General features: G+C 38.4%; 1 protein-coding gene across 2 annotated transcripts in view; it reads right to left on the bottom strand.

Moving 5' to 3' along the window:
* Positions 1-27,779, bottom strand: part of CSTPP1 (centriolar satellite-associated tubulin polyglutamylase complex regulator 1) — a 200,746-nt gene that overhangs the window by 138,038 nt on the left and 34,929 nt on the right. For both annotated transcript variants that reach the window (XM_047877065.1, XM_047877064.1), the window contains exon 2: positions 12,713-12,815. In XM_047877065.1, coding sequence (XP_047733021.1) covers positions 12,713-12,815 — 103 coding nt within the window. The remainder of the gene's footprint in view (positions 1-12,712; positions 12,816-27,779) is intronic.

Genomic DNA, 27,779 nt, shown 5'->3' with positions numbered 1-27,779 from the left:
ACATATGTATATATGTGTATATATATGTGTGTGTGTGTGTAGTAGAATTAGCAGCATGTGTGATTTTGTCAGTAATACAGACCTCAAACATTTTAAAAATATTTTTATTTATTTTTGAGAGAGAGAGAGAAAGCCTGAGTGGGGAGGGACAGAGACAGAGGGAGGCAGAGGATCCAAAGCAGGCTCTGCACTGATAGCAGAGAACCCAGTGTGGGACTCAAACTCATGAACTGTGAGATCATGACTTGAGCTGAAGTTGGATGCTAAACTGACTAAGCCACCCAGGTGCCCCAGAAACCTCAAATATTTTCATATTACGTTAAAGTTAGCCCAGAACCTCATAGTCTCATTTATACTCACCACCCCTTCAAAAATAAGATATCATGACACCCACTAGTAGTTTCACAGGCTTCTGCTGGTCCTGAAAGAGGAAGATGATAGACTGAACAGGTAATAGTTTTTAATTAATGTTAAGCTCCTGAATTTTCAAATGACTCTTGAGGCTTGGCAGTCAAAAACCTGGAGCTCAGAACCCACCCAGACTGGGTAGAGGGACTGTGGTATATCCCTAAGGATCTGGTTGGCACCCTGAAAGGCTATATCTAAAAACAGATCAGCCCATGGGGCGCCTGGGTGGCTCAGTCGATTAAGTGGCCGACTTTGGCTCAGGTCATGATCTAGCGGTCTGTGAGTTCGAGCCCCGCGTCCGGCTCTGTGCTGACTGCTCAGAGCCTGGAGCCTGTTTCATATTCTGTGTCTCCCTCTCTCTCTGACCCTCCCCCGTTCATGCTCTGTCTCTCTCTGTCTCAAAAATAAATAAACGTTAAAAAACAAAATTTAAAAATAGATCAGCCCTCCCTGATACTTAAGCCTAGCTTCAAAGTATTCCAACCCCTTGACTGGATTGAGGTAATCCAGGATTGCTAGTGTTCAAACCATCTGTCAGAAGCAAATATAAATCCTCTCTGAAGAAAGATAATAGCATTCTAGGCTTTAAGTTATCTCTAGAATTTTTCATATACAAAGTACAACACTCAACTGAAGGAAAACAGTATACTACAATTTAAGACAATGGAGTAAAAACTCAAGAGATAGAATAGGTAATAGACACAGACCCATAAGGAATCCAGATTTTGAATTATGGACTTTTAAATAAGCTTGCTTTACCATGTTCAAGAAAATGAAGGCTAAAAATTTGTAAAGAACCATAAAAAAACTGAATGGTAATTCTTGAACTAAAAAATACAATAATTGGGCACCTGGCTGGCTCAGTCAGAAGAACATGCAACTCTTGATCTCAGGGTTGTGAGTTCAAACCCCACACTGACTGTAGAGATTACTTGCATAAATAAAAGTTTAAAAATAAATAAATAAATAAATAGGAAAGGTTATAAACTGTATGATTTCAAGTATACAATATCTGGAAAAGGCAAAACTATGAGGACAGTAAAAAGATCAGTGGTTGCTGGGAATTGGGTGGGAAGACAGGATAAACAGGAAGAACACAGAGAATTTTTAGAGCAGTGAAAATACTCTGTATGATACCATAATGATGGCCATATGTCATTACACATCTGTCCAAACCCATAGAATGTACAATACCAAGAGTGAGAACACTAAGGTACACTGTGAACTTTAGGTGATTGTGCTTTGTCAATGTAGGTTCATCAATTGTAACAAATATGCCATTCTGGTAGGAGATGTTGGTAATGATAATAAAAATAAAAATAAATGTTGCCTTTGCATTTTGGGGGCAGGGATACATAGGAAATCTCTACCTTCCTCTCAATTTTGCTGTGATCCTAAAACTCCTCTTAAAAAAAAAAAGCCTCTAATAAACAAACTAAAATAGTAGTTTTAAACTATATAAGGTTTTCATAATAAACTACAGAAAGTAAAGTAAATTAAAATCTTTGAGGTGCTTGAGGTGGCTCAGTCAGTTAAGCGTCTGGCTTCAGCTCAGGTCATGATCTCATGGTTCATGAATTCTAGCCCCCATCTGGCTCTGTGCTGACAGCTCAGAGTCTAGAGCCTGCTTCAGATTCCGTGTCTCCCTCTTCCTACCCCTCCCCTTCTCTTTCTCTCTCTCTCTCTCAATTAAATAAACATTAAAAAAAATTTTAATAAATAATAAAATCTTCACTACTGGGAATAAAAAAGAAAAACGAAGATGTACTACGGGAAGCAAGACTAAGAGAAGTATGAGAAACACTAATAAACAAATCCTAAGGTTTTTCAAACTCACTTTCAACATTCACAGTTTCCCCCAGCTTGCAACTTTCCCCCTCTTTTGTATTTAAAACAGACTGATTAAAAGTATTACAGTAAGATATTAAAAAAAAAACCACAAAAATAAAACATGAATTGGAATTAATAACTCAGTACATGGGTTTAACAGCAAATTACACATAAATGAAAAGGGAATTAATGAACTGGGAAATAGGTCAGAAAAAAATATCGATAAGGAACCATATAAGACAAAATGATGAAAAATGCAGAGAAGTACATAAGGGGTCTAATGTTTATATAATTGGATTGTATAATTGGAATCCCAGAAGGAGTAAAGATAGTGGAACAGAAGCAAATCTGAAAAGCTAAAAATTGAGAACTTTCAAAAACTGATAAAAGACATCAAATTACAGGTTTGAGGAGCACTAAGAACCCTAGGTGGTTTAAATATAAAGAAAAGCAAACCTAGGCACCTTGTAGTAAAACTATCAAAAACCAAGACCAAGGAGAAATATCCAAGGAGTAGCCAAAGGACAGATTATTTTTCAAAGGTGTAAGAATGACTGATACTTCTCAACAGAAACAGCAGAAATTAGAAGATAATGGAATAGTGTCTTCAAAGTACTAATATAACTGCCAACCTAGAACTTATACCAGAAAAAATTACCCTTCAAAAATCAAGGTGCAAATTCTAATAATGTCCATAGATAGTTAATAGTTTTCAATGAACTGATTTTCAAAATTATACTATAGTTAGAGAAGATGTTAACATTACTGGAAGTTGGGTGAAAGGGATATGGTAACTCTATGTTATTTTTACAACTTTTTTATATGTCTAAAATTATTACAAGAGGAAAAAAGGTAAAATACAGTTTCAGAATGAAAGCTAATGTCAGAAGGGAAGCTCCATGAAAGCTGGGATTTTTTAAAATCTGTTTTTCATTGCTGTATCCCCCAGTGTCTAGAATACTGACTAACACAAAGGCATTCGATAAATATTTGTTGAATGCACAAACAACAACAGTGGCAGTAGCTACCATTCATTCAATACTTAGTACATCATAGATAGAATACCAAGCACTTTATATTCATTATCCTTCCAATAATTACGCAACGTGGAACTTTCTATTTTATATATGAGTCTCTCTCTTTTATAGATGAGACTAAGCAACCTGCATAAGCTCACATACTAGTAAGTGGCAGGCCCTCACACATAGATCTGACTGCAAAGTCTGTGTTGTTAACCACTATGCTATAGTACTTTCATGTCACATAAAAATATTTCTTTCTTGTTTGCTTATCCAAATTCTATTCACCTTTCCAGGTTGTATTAGTCAGTGTTCTCCAGAAAAACAGAACCAGCAGTAGATACATACATACAGTTGATGCTTGGTCAACACAAATATGAACTGTGCGGGTCAACTTATACACAGATTTTTTATAGTACAGTACTCTGAAATTTCTCTTCTTTGTGATTTTCTTAATAACATTTTCTTTCCTCTAGCTTTATTGTAAAAATATAGTAAATATAACATATAAAACACATGTTAATCAACTGTGTTATCAACTGTTTAGGCTTCTGGTCAACAGTAGGCTATTAGTAAAGTTGTTCAAGGAGTCAGAAGTTATAAATGGATTTTTGACTGTGTTGGGGATTGACATCCCTAACCCTGTGCTGGTCAAGGGTAAACTGTATATACAAGAAGAGAGTTAGCTTATGTTATCATGGAATTGGCTCACGTGAGTATGGAAGCCAAGAAGGCCCATGATCTGCCATCAGCAATCTGGGGAACTAGGTGAGTCAGAAGCGTAATTCAATCCAAGTCTGTAAGCCTAAGAGCCAGGGGAGTCAGTGGTGTTAAGTCCCAGTCTGAGTCCAAAGGCCCAAGAATCAGAGGGACAATGATGTAAGTTCTAGTCTAAATTCAAAGGCACTGATGTCCGAAGGTGGGAGATAATGGATGTCCCAGCTAAAGCCAAACAAAAACAAAAAACAAAAAACCAAACAAAAAATTCACTCTTCTTCTACCTTTTTGTTCTAATCAGGTCCTCAAGGAACATCCACACTGATGCGAGTGGATCTTCTTTAAAGTCTACCAATGCAAACGCTAATCTCTTCTGAAAACACCCTCACAGGACTATTCAGAAATAATGTTTTACCAGCTGCCTGGGCATACCCTAGCCTAATCAAGATGACATATAAAATTAACCATCACACAAGTCAAGACACACTCTTCTATGATGCCTCATTTAACTTCTCTAGTACCCATTATTTCTCCTTATTCTCAGACCTCAGAGCACAACTTAGTGCCATTGTATAAGGTCTTGAAATGGCTCTCTCATTGTTTGCTAATCAGTAAGCATTATCTCCTTAAGCAGATTACATCCCCTTCTAGGCAAGGGACCATATCTTACAGTCACATTTGAAACTATAACGATACTTGATGTTTTGGTAAAGAGATAAGAAAAACATGTAGTTGGAAAAACCATGCAAGGAACAATGTTATGGGATGCTTTAGAGACGGGCTCTGTATGGTTCAAGATTCTAAGCATCAAATTTGACTCAGAAAAACACTACCTTAAAAAGGTGGTTTTTACATCAAATTTTCTATAATACCTCTTTTTCCTTATGGCAAGTACTATAGTAGGTGTTTGGGGCATTTTGGATACAGCAGTACAATTCTCCTGGTTAAACCCCCTTGAGAGGGCATATATATTGCATAGAAGGTGCAGTTTGAGAGTGTGCAGATGAGCAATTATCCCCACACATGTAAACTGTAGCTTGTATCGCTTGTATGGTGTAAATATACTCTCCCTGCCTGGAACTGCCTGTGTAACATTGTCTCTTTGGGCTCTGTGGTTTCTCAATACATTCCAACTGTTGGGAGGCTGGAGTTTGGCTCAGCAAGCACAGATAAACAGCTTCCTGCAGCAGGCTGCCAGCATGAGGAGCCATGACCTCAGCAGAGAACGTCTGCTTTTCATTACCCTGAGCACATCCCTGTACCGCTAGAGCTTAGAGTAGGAACAATGCAAGTTGGATAGACTTGACTAGCTCAGGTCTCCTATTACACCTTGAAGTTTTTCATCTTGGCAGCCAGAGAGAAGAGGGTATAGCCAGGAAGTGAGAAAATGGCTTAGTGGTGAGAAAAGGGAAGACAGAAAAGCTTTCCTAGACCTTTCTCTGAATGAACCAAATGATGAGTAAAGTGGCTAACACTAAATGGCTAATGGTGATGCAGAAAATCATCAAATGTCTTTAATCTCCAAAAAAGCACACAAAAGGCAGAGTAAGCAAGAGGTATTACAGAAGACAAGAGAGACTAAAAAGTCCTCAAAATCTTCAATTCTAAGACCATTTGAAAATAAGAATGAATTCTAGATAACCAGCCATTTTATACATGTCATTTTACTTCATTTGTACAACAACCCTGTGAGATAGGTATTATTATCCCTAGCATGATCTCGACCTGGAAAATATAACACAAGGACATCAACAAAGACATTTGCTGTTGATGTTATTTAATGACAAAGGGATGAACTCCAGGCTGCTTCTGTGGCCACCCCAGAAACAGCATTACTGACTGTCACAGCCCCAGAACTCAGCCAGAACTCAGGTCAACGTGTCCCTAATGTAAATGTACATGCTCGTGACATTTTCTGGTAAGATGGTTTCCACTGTGCTGGTCAGACTGCATCTGATAGTTGAAAGAAGGAATCACAGTTATGGCCTTGGGCAGGAAATTGGTTGGACATGACCCCTGTTGAGGGATCCTGAGAAACAATTTGTTTTGTGGGGAAGTCACTGACTGTAAAGATGCACCTGCCATGGGGCTGGAAGCTGAGAGACAGACAAACATCTTAGCAAATCATAGTAACAGAGAGAAGCTTCATTTGACTTTCATTTCACTTTTCTCAGGGAAGAAGAATCTTTGTGTGGCTGCCAAAATCCTCACTGTCCCTCCGCCTTCCCTTCCATCCCCACCACCCCCATCCCAGTTCATTAAAGACCTTCTGGCTAAAGGTGCCAGAATGTGTCATTCTTTCCTGCTCTTGTGCCAGGCCTGTGCTGCCAGCACCACAGATCTTCTAGATTCTAAGCAAATTATGGAAGAAATTAGAAACACTGTTGAATTTAAATGGTTCTGCTGTTGATGAACTAAAGTTTCTTGACTTCTGATGAGCTATTTCACATTTCTAATAGCGCTACTGATCTGTTCATTCACATTTGTGTGTGTCTACCTGATTTCCAGAGAGGGACTCGGGGAATTATCAGAGCGGTGGAATGAGAAGAAAGATCAGCACGTGGATTGGACCAAGTAAAGATTCTTTGTATTGCTTATAGATTAAAAGAAGTCAAGTAATTTCTCTAAGGGGAAATATTTTTGGGTAGAAAATTATACCTAAATTTTATACTAGCTAGCTATAAAAGCAGCTCCCATGAAAACAGAAATAATATGACTTGTTCTTGAGAATACTTCAGCCAAGGATGGAGTTCCTTCATTTCCTCTTACTGAATGGTTTCACAACAGCTAAGTTTCTCTTAACTTGCAGAGGGGAAGAGGTGGGGAAGTAAGGTCTCTCCTGACAGGGAGAATCTGGGCCCAATTATTACTTCCACAACCTTTGACTCTGACTTCTAAATGAGTCAGGGGACCAGTGGGCTGTGAAATGGCTTCCTCAGTTACCAGGTCAAGTGCTGCTGGATGGTTTTCCTGTAATCAAAACATGAAGGGACTGAAGAGAGTGACGGATTCTAAGCAAGTAAGCAGCTGCTTATATCCTTGATGAACCTGGATTTTTAAGTTTCAAAATCGATTTTGGTGACTCTCTACTCACCACTATGTCTCTCTGGAGTACTTTTGCTATAGGATATCCCTGGTAACATAGAAAAGAACCAGAATCCTCTATAGGTTTTACAAATGACATCTTAACAGAAGTGCCTGAGCCAATAACAGTGAGGACAGGATTGCTCCAGCTCAAGGCAAAATCTATTCTTGGCAATTATCTCAGTCTGTGAGAATCCAGATGCTGACAATGAGAAATGGGTCATTTTCTGTTATAGTGTGTCAACTCCAGCTAAGAACTGAACTATGGAAAAAAGATGGGGGGGGGTGGTTTGCAGGGAGAAGCAATACCCTTTTGAAGAAGCCTATAATAGGATTAGTCACCATTACTTCACCACAGCACATTTGGCTCAATTTAACAACAATAAGAAGGGAAAACATGGAGCAGAAATGGCCCAGAGAAGTCTCAAGTCCATCCCTCATTCAAAGCTATGAACCTGGAAATCCATGAAGTCCTGATTTGTTCTGATGTGTTTCTTGTTGCTCCAAAACTGCTCCTTTGTTACCATGGGCACAAGGAGAACCCAAAACATTACTTAAATCCTGGATGATGGATAATCTTAAAAAATCTGCCAACTTTAGAACTGCAAGCTTATACTCTGACTGTTCTAGATTATCTAGGAGAGAAGTGGGTCATCTTTCATAGGGTTTAGAGCACCTGTTTAAAAAAGGAAGAAACAATACATATTTTATAATCATGGGTTGTTTTCATTAGAGTTACATTTTAAGTGATTTAGGAATATGCACTCTTGGAACTTCCTTTTTGTCTCCAGGAGTGAATTAGTGTTCACATTTCACGGATTTATTCTAATCAAAACAATAAAGAAGGGAGGATTTGATGCCAGTGCTTTTTACTGCAAGAGTATATAAAAAGAGGTATGCAAATTGCCAAGTGAATTCTGATGATTAATATATATCAAGATATAATTATTAATGCTCTTTTTCTAAACACTAAGATTTCAATCTTCATATTTCTATTAGACATTAGACAACACAGGTAATTTTTATGTCTAATTATTTTATTACTTTCCCTTATGATAAATGATTGATGCATAGGGAAGCCAATTACTTGTAACGTGGCTTTTCCCGGATCACTGCCTATTACGGTTATTCCATTCTGGGTAGCAGGAAATACAATCAATCAAATGATTTTTTTGGAAAGCTTAGATAACAAAGGTAGACAAAAAGAAGGTGAGTCACCTGAACAGACATAACTTATTGGCTCTTCAATGCGATGAGCCAATCATCCCTGGGAGAAGCCCTCAAATGCCATTTCCAAGAAGTCTTCCTGGCTATCCTGTATATCACATCACCCTAGTGACTTCCGTGTTATTTGCCTTGATATGGCCATCAGCTGTGTAACCTTGGGAACGTTACTTTTGTGCACCTGCATTGCCTGATGTGTAAAAAAATGAAGAGAATATTAAAACCCCAGCTCATAGTATTGGGAGAATTAAATGAAATAATACATTTGAAATGCTTCGAACAGCGCCTAGCACACAGCAAGTATTTATTACCTATCAGCTTTTGCTATTGTCCTCATCAGTTTACTTATTTATTGACTATCTCCCTCACTAACCCCTTAGGTCCATGACAAGAATCACCTTATTTATCTTGCTCACTACTATAGCTCCACTGCCTACTACACATAGGTGCATAGTAAGTACTCAAAAATAATTATGGAATGAATTCATGGGTGAATGCTGTCTTATATTCTTACATAGCCTTAAAATAAACCTCTATCAATGAAGGTAATCTGTGTACTTGCAACCAAAACAGTCATCATGAAAGCATCCCCAAGAAGCTAAAACCATCATTGAAAAAGAAACAAAAACAAGACACTTGATCATAAGAAAGAGCCCTCCTGGGTCCACCAACCAAGACCACAGAGCATCATTCTTTTCTATATTAGTATGTGGAGGTCAAGCTCCCTGATGCCACAGTGTTGTAACTATCAATTTAGCCTGTGAAGAATAGTTCCCAATCCTGATAGGAATTCTCAGATTTCAGCCTGGTTTTCTCTCATCATTATTTTCCAATGTCTTGAAAAACCACATTTCTCATTTTATCTTTACCACAAGAACCTGGTCACACTCTGCTGTGGTTTCTAAGTTACAGCTACTCTGGCCTCATTTTCTTGGATGTACTTCTTCAGAGGTCCTGACCCCGTGCTGACACTTGGTCTATTCTTAGAGTGGCACCTCTTGCTATTAATTCCTTTTACCTTCCACTGGTTGAAAGACAACATTCAGAGGTAGAGGTTGCACACGACATAAAAGAAAATCCTCTGGGATTTAGTATCCTTCTTTCAAGAGTGTCCAGAGGAATATGATCTAAAGAGCTCACAGTCTTACAGACATACACACACAGTACAGCTTAGCTCCTTGTGTTTTGCAGCTTACGCAGATTTGCTGGAACAATCATGGATTTGTTGGAAAACACCAACAACTGAGGAATGACAGACAGCGCAGGTGAGAAGACAAGCAGACCCACAGAAGAAAATCAACAGAAAAGCATTCCAAAAACAATTTGAAAGAGTACTTTTATCATTGTTTATAGGTAAATCATCCATCATTAAGTGCACGAAAATCCCAAGGTATGAACTTGAAACTGAGAGATGGAAGTGTACTGTTAATATATTTTCTAAAAAATCCTGCTTCCTATTGTTTAGAGACAGTTCCAATTGTATCCCCTAAGAAGGCCAATACTAAACATTTAAATGGCAATGAGCTAAGGTCACCAGACAAGGTTATGTGATAACCTTTGTGAAGTATAGTTCATAAAGGAAATTTCAAAGAATTTAGAAACTATAGCTAGAAGAGACCTCCAAAAACGATCTGGGTAGGTCTCTAGCAATGTTAGGCAGTATAGTGACTTAGAGGCAGTAGAGAATAGTAGCCTTTGAAATACTCCAGACAAGACTTGATTCCCAACGCTGTCACTTAACGAGTTTGTGATCCCAACTCTGTCACTTACTAGCTTGTGAATGTAAAGAAGCTATTTTAACCTTTATGAGCCTTGGTTTCCTTATCTATAAAACAGAGGTGATAATAATAGTACCTACTTCAAAGAATTATAGTGGCTGAGACACAGTACGAGTTTCATTAAAAACTGCTCATTATAGTGTATAATTGCTACATTGTTATTATTATTAGAACAACAGATTTTATTATACCTATATCATAGCTGTGGCAACTGAAGCCCAGAAAACTGCAGAAATTGCCCAAGATTATAGAGTGAGGACTGTTAAGAATAAGGAACTCTTCTTCCTAGGGCACTGCTCTTTTCCCTACATTATACTGCTACGAATTGGTACAAAACTGAGGCCTAAGGAAGAAGGATTTTCACTGGATAAATAAAATTCATAATCAAAGAAAATCAGGAGCTTTTACCACCCAGGTCTCCTTGTCTACCAAATACCACCTTCAATTTCATCGTATGTCTGCACCTTTCAAGTTTTTTGTTTGTTTGTTTTTTGGTTTTAAGATTTTTTGGCTCGTTTTTGTTTTTAGTTTATTTATTTATTTTGAGAGACAGAGCACGAGTGGGGAAAGGGCAGAGAGAGTGGAGGAGAGAGAGATTCCCAAGCAGTTTCCATATTGTCAGCACAGAGCCCAATGTGGGGCTTGATCCCACAAACTGTGAGATCATGACCTGAGCTGAAATCAAGAATCAGACACTTAAGCAACTGAGCCACCCAGGTGCCCCAAGAGTTTGGAGCTTTGACGCTAGTTCATTTCCCAAAATAACTTGCCTTGGGCCAATATGATTTCTGAAAAGTGTCAGGTGTGTGCCACTCACACACATCTTGTAAGTTTTAGTTTCCTGAGGACAAGAAACAGCTTACTTAGCAACTAGATTTCTATCAGTGCTATGGAAAATCTTAATATATTTTTCAACAGTGTACTGGTGGATAAAAGCCAGAGTTAATAGCATTCGATAGCATTTTGAAACAGTTATAAGCTTTACTATTTGCTCTACAGAGTTCAGTATCAGTTATAGAGACCAGCTGGGTTCACTTTTGGAGTGCTACATGTACGGTATACAGCTTCTTATATGGCAGAATAGAGAGCTTTATCAAAAAGAATCAACAAAAAAGGGAGAAAAAGCAAGAGAAAGTCCTTATTACTTATTATGATCAAGAATAAGAGTAAATAGTATGCAATAACTTAAAATATAGATACAGCTGTGTATTCAACAAATATTCACCTACCATCTATTATGTGCTAAACATCATGCCAGGCACTAGGAACACAAAGATGAGGAGGACATGATGCCTGCCCTCAGGGAACCAACGTGGCAGGAAAAAGACTTATACAGGAGATGGTGGGGGTGAGGAGGAAGGTAGAGTAAAATGGGCAAAACAAAACAAAACAAAACAAAACAGGAAGAAGCATTGCCCCCAGAAGAGTCATATTTCACTTGGCAAGAAGTCTCAGGAGTGCTGGTACAGATTAAATGGCCTAGAAACTTGACCCGTAGGCTTGTCAGTTCTGTAAGAGCAAGCAAAGCTATTCAATCTCAGTCTTTATTCCCTGCCCACCTCATTTGCTTCAGCCCACACCATGGGAACAAGGAAAATTCCTTTCTTGATCCTCCTTTAGAGGACTGGGAGAAGGGACCAGCTCTGTGCCTACAGAGCCTCTTTTTCCTGGGGACTTGAAATTCCAATCCATAAGACATCTAGATTTTATTTGAAAGGCCTATAGCTTGGCAAAAGAGCTAGGGAGAGTCAAGAATTCCCCTAACAGCAAACCAGGCTGTTAGGCTGTTAGGCTGTTAGAAAAGCTGTCTGATCTTCAAAGAGGCTGTGGAGCACAGAAAGGAAAAAAATCTGTTTTCAAGGAGGATGGACTTGAGCTCATGATTCCTCTGAAATAGAAGCCTGTTAGAGGCTACTCTTCCTTAGAAGATTCCCAGCAAACCATAAAAAAGGGAAGGAGATTCCAAATGATTACACAAATATGTGATGGCATTTTGGAAATCAAAATAACATTTTCTATTTCTTTAGCACATCCTTTCATGAAGACCAAGGTATTTAAAATGGATTCTCTTTCAGCCTAAAAACAGTTCTGTGATATTAAAAAAGCAGTAATCATTTTGACTTTTACACACTCCAAGCATGCTTTACAAAGAAACACAACCTTTCAAAGACATAAACTATGAAAGCTCTTCTGCCTCTATAAATACTCTTAAATCATTAGCTGATTGACACAGCATCCTGTAGGAAGAAAACTGCAGAGGGAAACCATCCCAAGCGTTTCCATGAGAAAGGCCAGCTGCAAAAAAACACAGGCTAAAGGAACACTGACTACAGGCAATCAAGACGGAGTATTCTGAATACTGGAGAAAGTTAAAAATTATAAGAGGGACCTAAAGAAACAGATCTAACTGATCAATTAGTTCTTGAGCTACGATAGTCATGACCACTCATGAGACTTAACCACTGGACAAAACTAGCTGCACCAAAGGCATATTCCAAAACATGTTTGGGCAGCCCTCAGCCGACCTGCCAAAACCAAGCATTCAGTGCCACTGCATAATCAACAATTTCCTGCTCTATTCTTCCTGTACCTTGCCCGCTTCCAAGGGCCTTCTCTGGGCTCACCCTATTGACAAAGCACTCAGGTACTTACTATTCAGTGAAGAACCTGGCAATGCCGTACTGGCTAATATCTTCCTTGTTCTCTAGCAGTTGGCACACTGCATCTTCCATGTACGTGAGGACATGTCGCTGGGCTGAAAGAAAAATGAAGATAAAAAAAGAAAGTGAGAGACATAGAAAATGAGTCATCCTAGTCCTACTAGGAGGCCATAAAAGTCCATCAAGATGTTGGCTCTGCCCTAGAAAGTGGACTGGAATAGACAAACCAAATTTGTTGGCCCTAACTAAGCTAAGGTCTCACAGGGTAGGATGGGAGACAATGTAGAACATGACCTATTGCCATCTGATTGGCTATTAGTATTTAAAAAAAATTTTTTAAGTTTATTTATCTATTTTGAGAGAGAGAGAGAAAGAGAGACGGGGAGAGGCAGAAAGAGAATCCCAAGCAGGCTTTCTTTGCACTGCCAGCACAGTCTGACGTGGGGCTCAAACCCACCAACCACGAGACCATGACCTGAGCTGAAATCAAGAGTTGGACGCCTAACTGACTGAGCCACCCAAGCACCTCTTGGCTATTAGTAGTAATATCAACCCTTCATTCTTCATTTCAGTGATGAGGGTGACATTAATGACAGTGAGGAGCTTGAGCACCATTTAACACCATTCTTTTCTTTCTGCCTCTTTCCACCCTCTTCCACTTCTGCATGTCTCAGAAACTTAACCCAGGGAGCAGTGATGCCATGCCCAAAACATGGATGATCTGCTTGCAAAGAAAACTCAATTCTTTAATAATAAAAAAGTTCCCTGAAAAAGTTTAAGGAAATTTAATGAAAACTTCAGTAATGCTTTAAAAGTTATTTTGTTGTTGTTGTTGTTTACTTTTATTTTTATTTTTGAGAGAGAGAGAGAGAGCGAGCATGAGTGGGGGAGAGGGGCACATTCAATGCAGAACCTGATGAGGGCTCAATCCCACGACGCTGAGATCACAGCCTGAGCAGAAATCAAGAGTTGGATGCTCAGCCAACTAAGCCACCCACATGCCACATGGTATAAGTTATTAACCTTAGGACCATGAAATCTGTGTGGCTCAATTTATCAGAAATCACGTTTTCTGCATTTGTTGTGACTAGAAAATGTGTGAATTAATCATGGGCTTATGTATTAGAACTAGACAGACCTGGGTTGGAATCATGGCTCTGTCTTTTATAGCCTAATTTTGGATAGTTATTTAATCTACATCTCTTTTCTTCTTGATAAAGAAGGTGTGGGAAAAAACATAATTTAACCCTTTCTCAAAATATGGTGAATCAACTTCGTGATCTGAAATCACCTCAGATCCCCTGTTAAAATGCAGATTTGTAATCTGACACCATACCAGACTAAGTGACCTTAAATTTCTACTTGGAGCCCAGTAATTTTTTTTTTAAGTTTGGTTTTTTTTAATTGCAGTATAGCTGACATACAATGTTATGTTTGTTTCAGATGTACAACATAGTGATTTGACATTTCTACATATACTCAATGCTCACCACAGTGAGGGTAGTCACCATACAACGTTACTGCAATATTATTGACTACATTCTCTATGCTGTACTTTTCAAGGAACCCAGTAATTTTTAACAAGTACCTTGGTGTTTCTTATGTACCCTGAAGTTTAAGAATCACTAGTTAAGGGGCACCTGGGTGGCTCGGTCAGTCAAGTGTCTGATTCTTGATTTTGGCTCAGATCATGATCTCACGGTTCACGAGATTAAGCCCCATGTTGAGTTCTGCACAGATAGCATGGATACTGCTTGGGGTTCTCTCCCTCTCTCTCTGCCCCTTTTCTGCTTGTGTGTGTGAAAGTGCTCTCTCTCTCTCTCTCTCTCTCTCTCTCTCTCAAAAAATAAATAAATAAACTCAAAAGAACAAAACAAAACAAAAAACCCACATTCCTGAAGTCCTGGCAGTCCAGTGAAACTTATAAAGCAAGTAAGTTTAACTACCCAAGCTGTATTCAGGAGAGTCTTCATTTGACCATGGTGACCTAAGGTTTCAACCACGTTTGCATGGGCCTAGTGTCCAGATGAATGACATGTTTACATTCTGTGACTTATTTTGTCAATATGAGCACTTCCCAAAGCTAACAACCATCAAGCACTGCAAACATTCCCTAGCCCCCCACCTCCAAAAAAGAGGTGAAAACAAAATCAGTGCTTAGGCAACAGGTCATCCAACCGGAAAACGATTTCTCCAAGAAATGGCCAAAACTGAGAGTGGAGAGATAATACATGCTGATATCTGGCATTGTTTTCTACCTTAATATATACATTAAATTGGGAAGAAAAAGGCCAAACTCACATTAAAATCAGTGACCCTGTCACCTTTGTATTCTCCTTCCCTTTTTCTACCCACTTACCGTAGTCTTACAAAAAGATCCCTTCCTTGGACTAGATAGGCTTTTTTTTTTTTTTTTACTTAGATCTACCTAAGGCTAATCAGGATTGGGGTATTTTGGTTTTGGTTTTGATTCCACAGTAAAAATCAAAGAGCTCTTACTTAGTTGAAAATCTTGCTGCTTCCCCTCCTTAGCTTCAGGAACTGAATGTCAATATGAAAGCCTTTTGAGTGAGAAATATTTTTGGAGCAGTTAGAATCAAAGTACTTTTGTCCTGTTTGGGGCGGGGGATTTTCTGGAAAACTACTTTGCATCAAAAAAAGGTGGGGGGGGGGGAGGAAGAAAGGAGGGAGGGGAAGAAGGAAGGAAGAATGAAAGAAGAAAGAAAGAAGAAAAAGGCCTATATCTGTTTAACATTCATCTACAAATCTGATGTTTACAGATTTTAATAATAGTACATATAATAACAATAACAATAAAGATACCAACTTGAAGCACCTGTGCAATGCACTGAACAATATCCCAAACACTGTACTCTTGTCTTAACATGCATTCTTTTATTCAGTCTTCACCACAATCCTGATACATACATATTTTGAGTACCTCCATTTTACAAATGGGAGAACTGAGATTTATAGAATTAAAGTAGCTTGCTCAAGATCACTCAGCTAGTAAGAAGAAAAGCCAAGACTCACAACAAGAACCAAGGCTCCTAACGCTACGCCACACTGCCTCATCATTAACATTTTGTGTAATCCGTTTTCGAGTAAATACGATCTTTATTTTACATACAGCACAAAGGCAGGTGCATCGGTTGATAGCAAAATCATCCGAAAAATGTGGTTTACGTGTGTGTGTGCGTGTGTGTGCATGTCAATCAGCATTTGTGTGAAGTCAGAATTTGTCATCGAATTTCAAAATTTCTTATAAAGAACTGCAAAATATTCACCCCACCTATTCCTAGTTTACAATGTGGAAACAGAAAGCCCTGGTGCTCTTTTTATTTGTGGGTGAAGGGAAGCAGCTTAAGAAGAGCCAGGAAAGGCAGGGAAAAGTTCCTCCGTGCAGAGAATTTCTCACAAGCCAAGAGCGAAGAGCTCTCTCTAACCGCTACTCCCCGGTGGTTTCCGTCACCTGCAGCTCTTATCAGTCCAAAGTTCCCTCTGTGGTTAAGTGCACCACCCAACCCTGGAAGATCCTTGCAGTTTATCAAACTTCAATGAGACAGAAGTTCAAAGCTCTTGCCTGGCAATAAAACATGCAGGGTGTCGTTTTATATTATTTTTTAAATGCAAAGGAATAGGCTTTAATTTATGTGATGATTAAAGAATAAAAACTGCACACCTGCATCCCCAGAGGGCAAAGATATCTGGGCACCTTAGCTGCCCTCCTTGGAAAAAGAAAAACATTTCAGATTGGCTTTTCCTCTTCTGCTTTGCCGTGATTCCTACAACACGCCCGGGATTAAGTTTTCCAGCATGTACTAATGAGGCTCTATTGTTCTGAAATCCACACAAAGGCCAAGGTCCTGTCTTGCTCAGATACCATCACTCTCTGAGATAAGCACTTATAACTTCAACGTGCTGCACTGAAAAATCAAAGTGAAATATATGTAACACTGTATGATTGTTATATGAACCTTGCAAAGGAAGGCAATTGTGGATCAGAAACTTCTTGGTTCTGTTTACTTGCCCCCTGCTGATGGCTTAATCTCTTTATACCACAGTCATTCCTGCTATAAAATGTGTATGATTCTAAGAATGATATACCTAGGGCTGCCTGGGTGGCTCAGTCGGTTAAGCATCCGACTTCGGCTCAGGTCATGATCTCGCAGTTCGTGAATTCAAGCCCTGGTTCAGGCTCTGTGCTGACAGTTCAGAGGCTGGAGCCTGCTTTGGATTCTGTGTCTCCCTCTCTCTCTCTGCAACTCCCCTGCTCATGCTCTGTCTCTCTCTCAAATAAATAAACGTTAAAAAATAAAAAATAAAAAAAAACAGAATGATATATCTGATAATGAACTACTTCTTTAGAAAATATTTGGTATATACAAAAAGTAACACATTAATGATTATGTCAATACTGCTACATACTGATTCTACAGATTAAAATGACACAGCAATGTTTTGCAATGGTTAAGAACATGGACTCTGAAGTCAGGCTGACTGGGATTTGATTTTTAGCGCTGGCACTTATTAATTCTGATTTTAAGTAAGTTACCTAATCTCTCTGCCCTTTTCTATAAAATTGGGGAATAGTACCTCACCTAAGCTTAAAGTGAGAATTAAATGAAATATGTAATAATCTTGGCATAGTGCTTCGCACATAGTAAGTACACAATAAATATTAGCGATTATTTTTATTATTGTTGTTATCACTATAGTTGTTACTATGTACCACTCCCAGCCATTGCAAAACTCACAAGACAGTAGGTTTTCAACACTAATAAACCACCAAGCGGCCAACTTACAAAAGCCACCCCCACTCACTTAAAGTTCTGTTTGCCCAACCAAGGATGCTTACAGATTATCTTCAAGGATTCCTGGGTTATATAAACCCTACACATATAATAATATACATAATCATATGCCCATTTCAGCTATAACCTTTAAACTTGTAGGAAGCATTCACTTATTAACTGCTAATTACTCAAGAGGCTCTAATTTACATGGGGAAAGTCCAGAACTATTTCTTTTTAACTCTCTTCCCAAGCATAAATACCATCAAAGTATTAGCTTGTTTGTTTTGCAATCAAATAAAGGGTCTCATTTAGAAATTATTGCTTGAGGGGCCTAGAATTTCCACCTACATTAATTAGGCCACTCATTTTATTATTATTATTTAATACAGAATCCCTATACTAGAATAAACAAGTCTCACTGGGAAAATATTCACATGAACTACTACATATGATATTAATAGATACACATAAAAGCAACAGCAGTATATGTGAAAAGCACAGTATATACATATATTCAACTTTAAATCTGGCTTTTTCCTCCCTTGCCAGAGTCCTCCTGAGAAACATTTTAGTTTTTGAAGCCTCTTGAGATTCAGATGCTGGCTGGCACACATGTTGAATTAAATTAAGACTGTTTGTTCTCTGAGATGAGAAAAGTAACCCTGTTAACCACACAACTTGTCATGTAAACTGTTTAGAAGCTTCAAGTTCAAGATCATTTATAAATCACTAGCATGATTTGATTTGATCTTGTGAAGTGCAAATAGATGGCTTACTCGTTTAAAATGTTAATAGGCCTCTAAAATTAATTATTTACCATCCTCCGTCTTTACTCAGATGTCCTGATGCAGGGATACAGTAAGTTCTGGTGACATATTTTATCACCCATACAAGACCATCTTTGATCTTAGACCACACTAGACCAATTTCCTCTGACCAAAGGAGGTGGGAAATGAGGAAAGCCAGTACATGTAATCCTTATACAACTCAATGAGGTAAGTAATAGACTTTTTTGAAGCTCAGAGAGATTAAGGAACCTGCTAAAGTCTTAACTAATGGCTGATCTAGGTGTGCATGCCAAAGCCTATACTCCTCCACTATAACCCACGACCTCTCAAAAACAAAAAGCAAAACAAAATAAGAAAAATCCAAAACCCTACAAAGTGTCCCATTTTACACTGTATTATCGAGAAATTCTGGCTATCCATTATAAATACTAGAAAAGAAGCTTAAATTGGTAAACCAGAGACTTAAAAGCATTTGTATGGTCTTTAAATTATTTTTTTAATGTTTATTTCTAATTACACATGTGATTATTTTTAAAGATTCCAACAGTACAGAAAAAGCTAAAAACCAATCCCTGTTCCCATTGACAACAGTTGTTATCAGGTTGGTATGCACACGTTAAAAAATACATAATTTGTGAGCTTGGTTTAGTTTTGTTTTTAAATAAATGACACATATTTTTCTGAACCTTGCTTTTTTTTCACTCAACCATGTCTGGAGATCATTTATAAAATAATACGGAACCAACTTACCCTTGCAGTATTTCTCAATGGCAAATATTTCTCTATTAATAAATATTTAAGTTGTTTTCATATTTTCACTATAGCAAATCTTGCTGTGTTGAACATTCTTGTACATGGTTCCCTGTGCATATGTGGAAGTTTTTCTATGAAATTGGCATGTGACAGAATGCACATATCTTTGTGGGGTTTTTTCCAGTTTTATTAAGAAATAATTGACAAACATCATCCTATAAGTTTAAAGCATAGAGAGCAACAGTTTGATTTACAAATATTATGAAATGATTATCACAATAGGTTTTGCTAACAGTCATGATATAGGTACAATAAAAAGAAAAGAAAAAACATTTTTCTCCTTGTGATGAGAACTCTTAGGATTCACTCTCTTAACTACTTTCCCATGTATCATACAGCAGTGGTAACCATAGTCATTATGCTATACATTACATCCCCAGTCCTCATTTATCTTATAACTAGAAATCTGCACCCTGCCTCTCCTCCACCTCCCTCTGATTCCCTCTCCCACACTGCTTCTGGCAACCACATGTCTGATCTCTTCTTCAATGAGTTTGAGTTTTCATTTGTTGTTTTCTTTAGAGTCCATATATAAGTGAAATCATACGGTATCTGTCTTTCTCTGACTTATTTCACTTAACATAACACCTTCAAGATCCGCCCATGTTGTTACAAATGGTTGGATTTCCTCATTTTTTTGTAGCTGGATAATATTCCACTATATGTATACACCACAACTTCTTTATCCACTCATCCACTGATGGACATTTAGGCTGTTTCCATGTCTTAACTGGTGTAAATAATGTTGCAATGAACATTGGGGTGCAGTTATCTTTTTGACTTAGTGTTTTCATTTCCTTTGGATGTATTCCCAGAAATGGAATTGCTGGATCATAGGCTAGTTCTATTTTAATTTTTTGAGGATCCTCTATACTGTTTTCCATAGTGGCTGCACCAGTTTATCATCCCACCAGCATTGCACAAGGGTTCCCCTTACTCCTCATCTTCATGTTTACTTACATATATACAATTGCTTTACAAAGAGTTATTCCAATTTATATTCTTCCCAGCCATGAGAATATCTGTTTTCACTATCCTTGGTCCAAGACTTTGTAATTTTGCCAATTTAACAGTTATAAAATAGCTTTTCACTCTTGTTTTTACTTTAGTCTTCTTAAGTACAAATTAAGTTAAGCATATTTACATGTTTATTTGTATTTCTTCTTCTGTGAATAATCTGCCAGTATCCTTTGCCCATTTTCCTCTCTGGTTCTTCTTTCTTCTCCTTTATTTGTAGTTGTTTTTTCTAATTCTATATATGTTGGAAATATATATATATCTATCTTACGGCTTTTCTTTTAATTTGTTTGTGGTATCTTACATTGTACAGACATTTTAAATGTTGATATAGTCAAAAGTATTTTACCGTGGTTTTTGTGCTTTGTGTATTGTTCAGATAGACCCTCTCTACTCCAACTATTTTTTTTCTAGTATGATCTTTAGTTTAAGTAACTGTGTCCCTTACCAAATCATGAATTCACAATTAACATAGTGAGCATAATATAAAAAGAAATTTAAAATTTACCATAGACAAAAATAAAGTAAAAGTGTTAACCCCAAATCAGGCCTCTTCAAACATTAACTAGCTCCAAATATAAAACAGCTGTGTGTCAAGTTTAACTTTGGGAGCCCAGAAAAAATTGTAAGTGAATCACACACTGCATACAAATATCCTGATAAACATCCTTGATATAAATGCAGGAGGCTTCCCTTCTCTAATAGCTCTTAATCATTACAGGGTTTGCTTACTGGTAGTTAAACCTATAAATATAATAATAACAACAGCTAACATTTATTAAACTCTCTGTGCAAGACAGTCTTCTAAGCATTTTATGGCTCTTAATTCATTTAATTCTCACAACAAACTTATGAGATGGGTACTTTTCTTTTATCTCCATCTTATAGATGAAAAACGGAAGACTCAGATATGTAACTTACCCAAAGGTTAACGGTCTAGTGAGTAGCAGAGACAGGTTTGAATCCAGGCCTGTGGTCAAGACTGCACTATACCACAGTGCCTTACCACTATACCTTAAAAAGCTATCTATCTGTGCAGCATGACATGTGTCAAATGGAATTTTCTAAGGACAGAGCTACAAATTAAGAAAAGATCTTTCACATTAAAAGTTCATTATAAAACACACAAAACTAATAAAATGCATTTGGGCATCCAAGCCACCACAGTGCTGCTATACAGCTGGTCAAACTCAAATACTAAAAGACATGCTGGGGGCAAACAAAACATCACACATATGTTAACATCACCTGTGACAACCAGAAAACAAGAGGTCACTAAAGATCTTTATGTAAAGTGGAGGACAGAAAACTGAGGTCTATTTCCCTCAACCAATAGAGGTATTGTACAAGTTAACAGCTGTGCAAAGCTGAGTGCTTTGACATTCAAAGAGTCTCTAGTCAGCCATTAATCCTTCCTTCTTCCCTTCTTCCTAAAACTGGTGATTTTTGATATTTGAGGGATGTCAATGAAGGCTAAGTACCTACATCCTATTGCTTCAGTATTTCTAGCCTAAATCTCATAATACAGAATTAGTAGTTTGGAGTCTTGTAATTTCATGTGCCAGAAGCTACAGGAAAAAAAAAAAATTTAAGGAGGCATTTACAGAGATCCAAACTTAAAGTACTCAGCTGACCATAACAAAGTGTACTGAGAACATCAGAGAAATCTGAAGTGGCACTTAAGTTTCCCACAGTTACAATCTATGGGACACATGAAGAACCCACGTAATAATTGTCATGACAACAGCTTTGCAAAAACAGTTACTTGTAGAGCAGTATTGTTACCAAATCAACTCCATAAACATTCATAAAACCACAAGTTAAATAAAACCCTATAAAATGACAAACACGGAGTAAATCAAGTGCCACTCATAATGAATGTCATGTCAGGCAGGGAAGCATTAAAGTTACAAGGTGAGGGGCGCCTGGGTAGCTTAGTCAGTTAAGCGTCCAACTTCAGCTCAGGTCATGATCTCACGGTTCACGGGTTTGAGCCCCGCATCGGGCTCTGTGCTCTCGGTCCAGAGCCTGGAGCCTGCTTCTGGTTCTGTGTCGCCCTCTCTCTCCGCCCCTCCCCCCCCTCATGTTCTGTCTCTGTCTCTCAAAAAATGAATAAACGTTAAAAAAAATTTTTTAAGTTACAAGGTAAAAATTAATTGTTCTGTATAGTCATCAAAGGTTATAGCCTTTGGGGAAACCCATGCATTTACAGATTATTAGCAATTTTATTTGGGATGCAATTAACTATGAGTATACAGATTAGTGGTTTTGATGCAACAAGGTACTAATGCAATAACTTATCAATTTCTTGGCATTTTGCATTCAAACTATTTCACAGGAACTAGCTGGCACTCACAACAGCTCATATAACAATCAAAGGACCTCATTTAGTCTAATGGCAGAAAGGTACAGAAATAAGTTCTAATTTAAGGCAGCTGAAAACTCATGCGCTTAGAATTCCTGATCCTCTCTCTTCTGCTTGATACTGCCTCCCTATGGAGGTAGGGATTCTCTTTCAAATGAGAGTCTCAAGTGTCAAATCCCCACTCAGAACTCTGTCTACACCCTGCTTATGAGATATGGCTGTAATAATGCCCAATAATCCCTTTGAGTTACTATTTTTGTGATGAAAGTAAAGATACTATTGTAGATATTTATAGAGATTCTAGAGGCTGAGGCCAAAGTATACAAAAGTCATAGGGTGAATGGAACAGCATAGGCTAGGCCAGCCCTAATTTAGTTTACACAGAAAACTCATGCCAACGCTTACCATATCATCTAAATTAATAGCCTAAACACCAAAGTACCCTATGGAAATATACTTAGGGACCTATTTTACCAGACCAACATAGTTTTGGACTCATCATCACTCTCAGCTACATTGCCATGTCCAAGCCTCCCTTTCCTGCCAAGCTCAAGTCAACTGCCACCTTTTTCGTGAAGCTTTCCCTGATTCTCCCCGATCCAGAAGTAATCTTTCTTTTCCTGATCTCCCTAAACACCTATTTTAAATATTTCCAATGGCACTTTCTACCTTGATACAGAGTTATTTGTGTTCTACATGTGTTACCTTCTTTGTTAGACTCCCTACTCCTTAAAGACTGATAGTTACCATGACTCATTTATCTTTTATCCCCTTTAACACCCAGGACCATTCAGTGTCTTCCACATACCAGTCATTCAAATATTTACTGAATGAATACATAAACTGTATCACTATTTATACACTGTGGTGTTATTCTTTATTCAACTCAACCATTTCAGGATTGTGCCTCCCAGGTGGGAAACACTAAGTACCAAAACACATTCTGTTACAATATTAGGGTTCTTACAGGAAGCCACTTTTGTCCAGTTCTCAACCCCTCCTTCTGTTGCCTTTTTACTGTTCCTTCCCTCTATTCCAACGAGAAAGCACTTGTTCCTTCCATTGTTACTAAGAGCCTCATTATGTTCAAGGTAAAGTGAAAAAATGCATTCGATGCAATTACCAGTTCCTCACAAATTTGGGGGCTGCTTGTCATTTCAACATCCAAGACTTGAATAAAAGCAAGTCCAAATTCTTTTCACTCCTAAGAACGATTTTCTTTTTTTCTTTTTAGACAAAATGGAAGCACCCAGCACAGGAAGCAGTCCTCAGTAAGCCACCGTTCATAAACAGCTTTGCGGCAAGCATAACAAAGGTTCTGTTGTGCTCTTGCGTGGCAGGGCCAGTGAGCAGCAGGGGCAGATGAACTCTTTAAGAAACAAAGGTTCTGTCTTCATGCAAATGTTTGCATTAATAAAAAATGAAGAAAAAGATATAGAAAATGCAGGCTAGCTGGACATAATAGGTCTCTAAACGGGAGGTTTTTCACATTTTTCAGGCGGAGTCAGCAGGTCTTTTAAAAACTTTGTCATTCTGAACATTTCACAGACATCACAAGAAAGACATGCAAATAACAGAAGCAAATCAAAGGACATCCCGCTGCTCTGCTGGCGCCTCCCTCATCCATGCCTGGTTTGTCATTTTCTGTTAACCCTAGTGCTGGCTGCTGTTTTGTTGAGGAATGGAGTCCCTAGCCCATGTGGCAGTACATGTTCAGCCAGCTGGCCCCTGCACTGATGACATTACAATGCAAGCCATGTACTACCACTCAGGGACACGTGCTGCCAGGCAACAAGTTCCAATGTGGGTTTTTTTACACAGCCGGCTTGCAAATCTGCATGGGAAAGAACCTCTAAACTAACCACTTAATAAGACATGATCTTCTTGAGTGTGAGGATCACTGAGTGGTTCTCTGAAGATGGACCAGTCTTTCAGAATAAAATGTACAATAAGGACCTTAAAATAAATATACAAAATCTAAAACCTGTGAGGGGAGAGGTACTGTACTACGTGCTCCAGCTGTGTTATCTCATTTTACCTTCACAACCACCACTTCAGGTAGATATTTACTATCCCCGTTTTACAGCTAAGGAAATCGAGGTTTACAGAGGTTATGAACTTGCCCAAGGTCACCCAGCTAATAATGGCAAGCCAAGACTCAAAACTGCCTGATGGCAAATTCTGCTCTACTCTATTCATTTTCCTCACCCCTTACTTCTATGTCTTGTGATTGAAACCCAGCTGACCACATCACGATGACCATATTTACCCACTGCAGGGTCACTGAAGTGTCCCTCTTTCTCCGTCTTAATCATTAGGAGTCTTTATCATTCATTTCTAGATTTTCTTCTTTTTTTTTTTTTTGATGTTTACTTTTTGAGAGACAGAGAGAGAGAGAGAGAGAGAAAGCAGGGGAGGGGCAGAGAGATAGGGAAACACAAAATCTGAAGCAGACTCCAGGCTCTGATCTGTCAGCACAGAGCCCGACATGGGACTTGAACCCATAACCCATGAGATCATGACCTGAGCCTAAGTTGGAAGCTTAACCAACTGAGCCACAGGCACCCCATTATTTTAAGAGTGAGTGGCTTTTTTTTTTGGGGGGGGGGTTAGGTCATGATAAGAATCTACTTAAAGCTGCAAATACTTTCTCACAGAAAAAAATGCATATAATTTAATATGTTCTACATAATTTAGAGCATTTGAGAACCTCCTAAGGCTCACCTATAGCTCCCCTGAGAGTTCGTGACCTACATGTTAAAAAAAAAAGAAGAACCCAGAACCCACATCTCTCTTCCCAGGAGAACATGGTGGGGTTTCTTTCACAATGATGGCCTATCAAATCCCCTGACCTGAAAACTCCTTGTCCTCCTCCATGTCCGTTGAACACACTATTCCTCTTCACTAGGACTTGAAATCACTTACATCCTCCCACAGATTGTCCCACTGGCTTCTCTTGGTTGTACTAAACTTGGAACCAGTAGCCAATCACTTCATTACTATTCTCACCACTGCTCCTGAATGGCACAAGCTTAAGGAGTGGAAGGATTTTAAGATCATATCGTTCAACTCCCATTATTTTATAGATAAAGAAATTGAAGGGACGCCTGGCTGGCTCAGTTGGAGGCGCCTGTGACTCTTGATCTCAAGGTCATGAGTTTGAGCCCCACATGAGGTAGAGACATTACTTAAATGGAACTTAAAAAAAAAAAAAAGGAAATTGAAATTCTTCCTCATTCTTTTCACTCTTGATTCAGCAATGGAAAGTACTTGGGCTTGCTCAAATGCAGTTCTGAAGTTCTTCATATTTCTATCTATAACCACATTGCCAAAGTTTTTGTTTATACAAAGCAAGCAAATAAGTCATGGCAAAACTAAATTATTTTCAAATACTTTTTTTCATACTATGGACCCAACCTTCTAACAATTTTTTTAAGTGTTTATTTATTTATTTTGAGAGAGAGAGAGAGAGAGAGCGTGTGTGGGGCAGAGGCAGAGAAAGGGAAAGAGAGACCAAGAGCATGAGCAAGCAGGGAGAGGGGAAGAGGAAGAAAGAGAATCCCAAGTAGGCTCCGTGCTGTCAGCACAGAGTCTGACATGTGGCTCGATCCCATGAACCTTGAGATCATGACGTGAGCTGAAACCAAGAGCCAGACGCTCAACCTACAGAGTCACCCAGGTGTCCCTGAACCCAACCTTCCAAATGGAATAGTCAAATTATATTATCCTGGCTTCTTTTATCCTACTGATAGTCTGTTGAGATCTCTTGTACCAATTATAATCCAGGAAAAATTATAAATAAATTTTGTCTTGTTCTGTAAGTGACAAATGATAATAAGTATTACAAAGAAAGTGTTACCTTTATTTAATATAATGGTTGGCTAGAACATAATCTAAGTACTGATAATCAGACCACTGGATTATACTAAGACCTTAGTTTGGAGACAGCCAAAGGAGGCAAATTATTACATGCCTTTCTGATAAAGGCAGAAAAAGAGTGCATTTTAGAAAAAGTAAAGAAAGAGATCATATCAGAGAAAAAAAATGGCTTAGCAGTACTGGAAACTTAGGAGAAACAAAACATAATCCTATCATATAGATTTAAAAGAGCTAGTTGAGGGGTGCCTGGGTGGCTCAGTGAGTTAAGTGTCCAACTTCAGCTCAGTTCATGATCTCACAGTTCACGGGTTCGAACACTGCGCTGGGCTCTGTGCTGACAGCTCAGAGCCTGGAGCCTGTTTCGGATTCGGTGTCTCCCTCTCTCCCTGTCCCTCCTCTGCTTGTGCTCTATCTCTCTCTCAAAAATAAGTAAACATTAGGGGCACCTGGGTGGCTCAGTCGGTTGGAAGTTCAACTTCAGCTCAGGTTATGAACTTGCTTTCGTGGGTTTAAGCCCCGCGTTGGGCTCTGTGCTGACAGCTCAGAGCCTGGGGCCTGCTTCGGAGTCTGTGTCTCCCTCTCTCTCTGCCCCTCCCCCATTCACACTCTGTCTCTTTCTTTCAAAAATAAATACAGTATGTGTGTGTGTGTTTTTTTTTTAAATAAAAGAGCTAGTTGAATAAAAGCAGTTGTCTACAGAGCATAAGAGAGGAAGAAAGGGGTAAATTGGGACAGAGTGGGAAGAATTCCTCTCAATGCATGTCTCATTATATATTTTTTGAACCTCTGAATGTATGACCTAGTTAAAGCATATGTATACATGTACAATATATATAGTGTATATTAAGTATGTATATATAAGCATATATTAATACTGTAAATGTGCACAGTTAAAAAGATTTGCAGGTTGAGACAATGTGGATTCTTTTCTTTTTTCTTTCTTTTTATTTTATTATTATTAAGTGAACTCTTACCCCCAATGTGGGGCTTGAACTCACAACCCCAAGGTCAAGAGTCTCACGCTCCACTGACTGAGCAGCCAGGCATGCCAGTGGATTCTTCTAGCAACAGCTTTATTGAGATATAATTCTCTCACCATAAAATCCACCCTTTTTAACATGTACAATTCAACAGTTTTTAGTTGTGCAGCCATCCCCACTACCTAATTTCTTCATTTCTTCAACCCTCCAAAATAAGTACCCATTTGCAGTCAGTTCCTATGCCCTCTTCTCCTAGACCCTGGAAACTATTCATCTATTTTTTTGTCTCTACTGATTTGCCTACTTTGGTCATTTCCTATAAATGGAATCATACAATACGTGGCCTTTTGTGACCGCCTTCTTTCACTTAGCATCTCATTTTTGAGGTTCATCTATATCGTAGTTTGTGTCAATACTTCAT

Source organism: Prionailurus viverrinus, chromosome D1, assembly GCF_022837055.1.
Source record: "Prionailurus viverrinus isolate Anna chromosome D1, UM_Priviv_1.0, whole genome shotgun sequence".
Classification (NCBI taxonomy): Eukaryota; Metazoa; Chordata; class Mammalia; order Carnivora; family Felidae; genus Prionailurus; species Prionailurus viverrinus.
This window is presented reverse-complemented; position numbering and strand designations above follow the sequence as displayed.